General features: G+C 51.4%; 1 protein-coding gene across 1 annotated transcript in view; it reads left to right on the top strand.

The window, feature by feature from the left end:
* The first annotated feature begins 247 nt into the window (after positions 1-247).
* The window catches only part of LMF1 (lipase maturation factor 1), a 336,726-nt gene continuing 329,987 nt past the window's right edge, over positions 248-6,986 (top strand). Inside the window, exon 1 of the mRNA XM_048866655.2 lies at positions 248-605. Coding sequence (XP_048722612.2) covers positions 440-605 — 166 coding nt within the window. The 5' untranslated portion in view covers positions 248-439. The remainder of the gene's footprint in view (positions 606-6,986) is intronic.

Here is a 6,986-nt window from a genome sequence, read left to right as displayed (position 1 = left end):
GATTTTAAGGAGGATTCCTGCTCAAAGGCTGAGGGCCCCCTCAGAGCCTTTACTATTTACCTGGCGTTACTACCATTACAGAAAGCAGCCAAGGGAAAGGATCCCCCAGCTTCCAGGCTGGCTGGCCGCTTGCAGGGCCGGGGCTGTTGCAATCCTGCCCGGGCACAGCGAGGCGCCCCCCCTATCTGGGTCCTGGCAAAGCCCCGCCCCTGCGCTGGGGCCCATTCCCCAGCTCTCCCCCCGGGGTCTTTGCAGAGGGGCCCGCGTTGCAGCAACCACGTGGCGCCGGCGGACCGTGCAGCCTGGGGCCGAGCAGGGCCGGGTCCCCTGCCCCGGAGAGGAGGGGAGCGGCCCCGGGCGCGGGACCCAATGAGCCGGGGAGGGGAGGGGAGGCGGCGGCCGCACGGAGGCAGCCGGGCCACCGGCGCATGCTCCAGGCATGGCTGCGCCCGGGGAGACGCTGAGGAAGCGGAGGGGGGGGGAGGAAGTCCCCCGGGCCCCCCCCGAGGAGGGGGAGCGGCCCCCCCTTGCCCGGCCCCCGCTGCGCCCGGGCACCTTCTGGCTGAGCAGGATCGTGCTCCTGCGCTGCATAGCGCTGCTCTACTGTGAGTCTCTGCACCCCCCGCCCCGGCCAGGCTGGCTGCCCGCCGAAGCGGGAGCCCCGCTGGCAATGCGGGGTGTGACCCGCCCCGGAGCCCTGGCCACGTGTGTCCAGCCTGCCCCCTGCTGCTGGGGGCCCCCTGCTGCTGGGGGCCCCCTGGCCCAGCTGCAGGCCAGCCCGCCCGCCCTTCGTCCCGGGCACTGCCCCTTCCCCTGGGCTCCCCTCTGCAGCGCCCTGCCAAGGTGGGGTGGGGTGGGGATTTCCACCCGCTGAGCCCTGGGAAAGTGGCGGTTTACAAACCCAGAGCACCAAGCGAGCGGGGGGGTGTGAGGGGACCCTTCGGTGTCTGTACAGCGCCCAGCGCAGCGGGGCCCTGGCTGGGGCCGCCAGGCAGGGAGGCGGCTGAAGAACGTAAGCTCAGCTGTACTGGGTCCCACCGATAGTCCGTCTACCCCCCTGCCAGCACCAGAGGCTTCAGGGGGAATGAACGAACCGGGCAATTGATCGAGCGGGTCCGGCCCCTGTCATGCAGTCCCGGCTTCTGGCAGTCAGACGCTTAGGGACACCCAGAGCATGGGGTTGTATCTCTGAGGGTCTTGACTAATGGTCATTGTTGGAGCTGTTCTCTGGGAGCTTGTCTAATTCTTTTTTGAACCCAGTTATGCTTTTTGCCTTCACAACATCCCGTGGCAAGGAGTTCCACAAGTTGACGATGTGTAATGTGAAGTTTTAAACTGGACAGCCCTCGTTTTGGGTGGTTTGTGCCCCGTCCTGAGACAAAACTTGACATGTCATTTTGAAGAGTATGTTGCTCTATCCTGGCTGGCGTGACCTGGCACACACCAGACCAGCAAGAGTGGGGTGCTCTTCACAGTGGTGTCCCCTGTATGGTGTGACCTCGCATGCAACATGGGGTGGGGTCAGACCGGCGGTGACGAGCCTATGCAGTTCCCGGAGGTACTGAGATGTCTGGTATTCTGGAAGTGCGTGAGTGGCCACCCTTCTCCTAGGTCAAGCATAGGGACCCCTCTGGGGGTCACAAGGTTATTGCTTGGGGGGTTCGCAAGCTATCAGTCTCAACCCCAAACCCCGCTTTGCTTCCAGCATTTATAATGGTGTTAAATATATAAACAAGTGTTTTTAATTTATAAGGGGGCGTCTTACTCAGAGGCTTGCTATGTGAAAGGGGTCACCAGTACAAAACTTTGAGAACCACTGTCCTAGGTGCTATGCGAATACAAATAATACAATAATAATAATAAAAATAATGGGGTATCCACACTGCAATTTCTTCTTGCCTGCTACTCCAGCCCCGGAGTTGGGAATGGGCTGTAATCTCACTCCACTTCCTACATCGGGGTTTGCAAGTTGCTGGATCAGTGTAGGGCAGAGGTGGGAGAACTACAGCCAGTGGGCCACATCTGGCCCATGGGACCGTCCTGCCTGGCCCTTGAGCTCCTGGCTGGGGAGGCTCGCCCCCGGCCCCACCCCTGCTGTCCCCCCTCCCCCGCAGCCTCAGCCCGCCATGCCGCTAGGGCTCGGAGAGGTGGGGCTGTGAGCTGCTGCCGGGCGGTGTGGCTGGCTCTGGTGGCCGGAGCTAGCCACAGCCCTGAGCAGCATGGTAAGGGGGAAGGGAGCAGGGGGCTTGGATAATGGGCCGGAAGTCCCGGGGGGGCAGTCAGGGGACGGGGAATAGCAGGGGTTGGATAGGCGTGGGAGTCCCCGGGGGCCTATGAGGGGGTGGGGGTGTGGATAGGGGTTGGGGCAGTCGGGACAGGGAGTAGGGGGTGGGGGGGTTGGATGGGGATGGGGTCTTGGGGGGCGGTTAGAGGACAAGGAGCAGCGGGGGTTGGATGGGTCAGAGGTTCTGAGGGGGGCAGTCGGGGTGGGAGGGGGCAGGGGCCAGGCTGTTTGGGGAGGCACAGCCTTCCCTACCCAGCTCTCCATACAGTTTCGGAACCCCGATGTGGCTCTCGGGCCAAAAAGTTTGCCCACCCCTGGTGTAGGGGAATTAGACACCTTTTTATTTTTTGGGGGGTGAGGGTACACTAGAGTTAAAAAGAATAGCTTTTGAATATGACTTTAATAAGTAGTTTTGTACAATGACTAAATTTATCCACTTTGAATAAAGTGAGATAAACCAGCTCCTGTTCCACACTTAGAGTTTCCTCTATTTATTACACAATACCAAATTTTTGTCAGGCTCTAAGCCCTGCCAGGCCCCTGTCGTCTATACCGCTGCAGTTTCCTCACTGCATACCCTGTGGCCTGCCCCATTCTACCTCTAGGCTTCGTCTTCATTGGTCTGCGTGGAGCTGGCGCAAAGCCCAGCTCAGTGAGGTTATGTCTACATGACAAGCGCGACGGTGACCCAGCCGCAGCACGGCAGCTACACAGCTCTAGTGGAGACGCTTGCTGCAGTGACGTCCGGGCTTTTCCCGTCACCGTAGTAAATCCACTCCCCGAAGAGGCAGGAAGTAGGTCAATGGAAGAACTTTGGAGCGGTGTCTATACTGGGGTTTAGGCTGGCTTAGCTACATCTCTCAGGAGTGTGAGGTTTTCACGCCGCTGGGCTGTGTAGCTAGGTTGCCCTGTTTCAAAGATAGATCAGGTCTGTCAGTGCAGGAGAGAGTCCTTCCTATGCTTGCTCTGTGGTCTCCCATCCTCAGGGCAAGTCTACGCTTAAAACCTTGCATCGGCACAGCTGCCCCAGTGCAGCTGTGCTGCTATAGAACTTTAACGAAGTTGCTCTAAGCTGACGGGAGAGAGCTCTCTCATCAGCGTGGTTAATCCATCTCCTTGAGAGGCGATAGCTGTGTCACCAGGAGAATGTGTCTACATGGGGGCTTAGGTTGGTATAACTGTGTCACTCCGGGGTGTGGATTTTTCACACCTCTGAATGAGGTAGTTACAGCAGAACCTCAGAGTTACAAACTGACCAGTCAACCACACACCTCATTTGGGACCGGAAGTGCGCAATCAGGCAGCAGCAGAGACCAAAAAACCCCCCAAATATGGAACTGTGTTAAACTTAAACTACTACTTAAAAAAAAAAAAAAAAAGGGAAAGCAGCATTTTTCTTCTGCATAGTAAAGTTTCAAAGCTGTATTAAGTCAACGTTCAGTTGTAAACTTTTGAAAGAACCACCGTAACGTTTTGTTCAGAGTTACAAACAGCCTCCCTTCCCGAAGCGTTCATAACTCTGAGGTTCTGCTGTATTCCGATGTAGGTCTGTAGTGTAGACCAGTCCTCACTGTGTCATGGAAACTATGGCAGTTCGGCTGTGTTCCAAGGCTTCGAATTCCAGCCTGCCCTCACGTAAATGTTACCACGTATATCGAGTAAATACCCCACCAGGGCACGTCTTTCACCCTGCTCATGCTTTGTATATTTTTGCCAGGGCGTGCAGTATTCTTTGCTATACATGTCTTGTTCTGGGATTCTGAGGCATATCTGTGGCTTTTCCCCTTTTAGGAATACTCCAGATACCAGTAAATGTTGGGTGTTTTTTTCCTTTGTTTTGTTTTTTTGTGGTGAAAATTCTGTCCTTTGGACAAATGGGTCAGTCCACGTCAGGTTTGCTTCTGGTGGAAGTGGGACTTTGCATTGCAAAATGACATCCTTCCACCTGCTAAAACTTGCACAAGTTCTTATGGACATAGGTTAATCACAAAGAGCAGTGTTAGTCTGGTAAAAAATATAGATGAGGGCAGGAGAAAGAAAAACAAGACCCCAGTTCTGCAAACAGGCACATGCATAACTTTACTTGCGGGGAGCAGTCCTGTTACCTTTAACTTGTTTACTTACGTGAGTAAAGTGAAGCACACTTTTAAGTGCTGCGGGATTGGGGCCTGAGAGGAGAAGTGTATTGCAGCCTTAACTACGCAGTCGTGACTGTTGCCTTTATAAGGGAGGCTGTGGTTCTTATATCAAAAGATTGATTTTATGGCAAAGTCTCAGTGTAAGGCTGACTTCCATTTCTATTTGGTTGTGCGGGTGGCATATAGAAATCTTTATCTGGATTTTAGCAAAGCTTTTTATTGTTTGGGGGAAATCTCTCTCTCTCTCTTAAAATACATTTGAGATGTTTTACATAAGGTTAGTGTGTAACTTCTTTGTCCTATTGTTCTTGTGTGGTAGCATTCCACACAGTCTGGTTGATTTCAGGTTCCACTCCTGTGCTCCTCTCTTATTCAGTTCTTTTAATAACAGCCTTCTATCCTAATGTCTGCTGCATACCCCTTCTCCCTCCCCGTCCCCTGCAGAACTCCTTCAAAAGCAGCATGTTTTGTTGCTCACCCAGGATTATAAAATAGTGAGAGCATCCCACTCACCCCAAGGACTGTATCCCCTGCTACTCAATAGACATAATGAATCTCACCATTCTCATCTAGGGTGGAGATAGAAACGCAGGGAAAGAGCAGCTTTGAACATTTCCTCATTGGGAGAGGGAAGTTGTGTCTCTTCATCTCAGGGACCTGTCTGGCATTCAGATTTGATCAGGAGATTGGAGGTCCTCGAGAACCAACAGCTGTAGAGAGTCCTCTTGACGATAAGCCTGCGATGTCAGCAAAATTCCAAGGAGAGGGGGTTCACATCATGAGGCCTGTACACATCTGTTGTGGTTGGACGCATCTGGTAATCTTTACCCTGCCCCAGAGATGATGTGAACTAGGGAAATTCTTCTTATCACCGAGACATGTAGAATTTGCTTCCGCACCTGGACAATAAGAGCCAGCGGTCCCCAAGGACATCAGTGTCACTAAGAACAGCAGTGCTAGAAGTTACCTTTTCTTTATAATGAAAATGGTGAATGGAATAACCAGTTAGAGCATGACGTGGACTCTTTCTGTTCTGGTCTCAGCAAATAGCATTGACAGCAATGTTCAGTGACCGTAAGTGCTGTGCAAAATATTTGCAGTGAAACCCACATGCATAACACACTTTGTTGCAAATTCTAAATTTGACCCTGATCTCTCCACAAGATCAGTAAGGTTTGCAGACCAGCAGCCTGCTTAGTGTGGGTCTTTTGTGTTTTTTTGCATCAAAACCATGCAGAAGTTGCAGTTTGGTGTGATTTTTTTTGACACCTGCTTTATTTCTGGTTTCTCTTGAATTGGCACTGAAAGCCAGGGGTCTGAATCTCCACCTGTTGAAATGTTGATCTCTAACTTGTGGAAATACAGACTGCTGAGTTTCTCACAGCTCAATTTGCTGTTTCATATGCAAAGCTGATTAGTGTTCTTCTCTTGTTATGAAGGCTGTTGCTTTCTAGACATTAATATGGAGCTACAAATACATAGTAAATTTTGTGTGATTGTTTATATTAAGGTTGGCCTGGAGACTTCAACCGAAATATGGGCTTCATTATGCTAGGCAGCGGACAGACCTAGTGAAATCAGCCCTTGCGCCAGGCAAAGGCCTAGATGCATGGTGCAGTACATGGGCAGGCTGCTTTCGTTGCTCAAAGCCCCATTCAGTTTGCATGAGCGTAGCAAGCTGCACATGTGCTATGCCAGTGGTTCTCAACACAATGCAGGATCAGAACCTTAATAGACAAGACAGACAAAGGATGAGAGGGGAAACAGACGGAGAAGGGACGTTTCGTTCTCAGGTTTTAGTGTTGTGCTTTTAAGTGGACTCTCTCAGTTTAAAAACCATGCTTCTAAAACCCAAATACCCCCACACCTTACGTTACTAATAATACCAAGTTTTTGTAACGGAAAGAGGTTTTTTTTTTTTTAAATCTTTTACTTCTTGGTTTTGGCGTAGCCTGGCTCCCGGTTTATTCTTAGTCTCTCTTGTTTTGGTTCTTACACACTACCTCAGTGCTGAAGTTGAAGTTCATCTGGTTAAAAGGAAACTTCTGTTTGATTAGAATTAAAGAGGGTAATAGTGGAAAGTTTCACCCCCCCCCCCTTGGTCTTACATTTTGTAAAAACTTAATGTTGCCAAAACCTGGATTTTTGGGTTAAGTTTGGCATGGGTTAAATTTTGAGTCCAAGTTGCAAGTGTCATTGGAAGCGTTTTTGTTGACTAATACCGCTGCACTGTATGCTGTGAGGACGCACTGCTGCTTATCGAATTTTGCAATGCAGGGCTGAAATTAATCAGCGTGACTTCAAAATAAAGAGATTGTGAGCCACAAAATCCCTAGGCCATGTTAGAACTCCGCTAGCTTTTCTGTCAAGGGAGGAGAGAGTGAAGTATCTGTGTAAGGGTGGGACACTTTCAAGTGAGACAGGGCTGCCTTTTGATCTCAGTTGGGATTCTGGGTTAACAACAGCGGGAAACAATTTTAAGCCTCTGGGTCAAGCAGATATTTAGACCTCGTTTCTGAAGATGGAACAACTTACTTTGACAGATTTCGCCCCCCCCCCCCCCC

The sequence above is a fragment of the Caretta caretta genome, chromosome 10 (assembly GCF_965140235.1).
Source record: "Caretta caretta isolate rCarCar2 chromosome 10, rCarCar1.hap1, whole genome shotgun sequence".
Classification (NCBI taxonomy): Eukaryota; Metazoa; Chordata; order Testudines; family Cheloniidae; genus Caretta; species Caretta caretta.
This window is presented reverse-complemented; position numbering and strand designations above follow the sequence as displayed.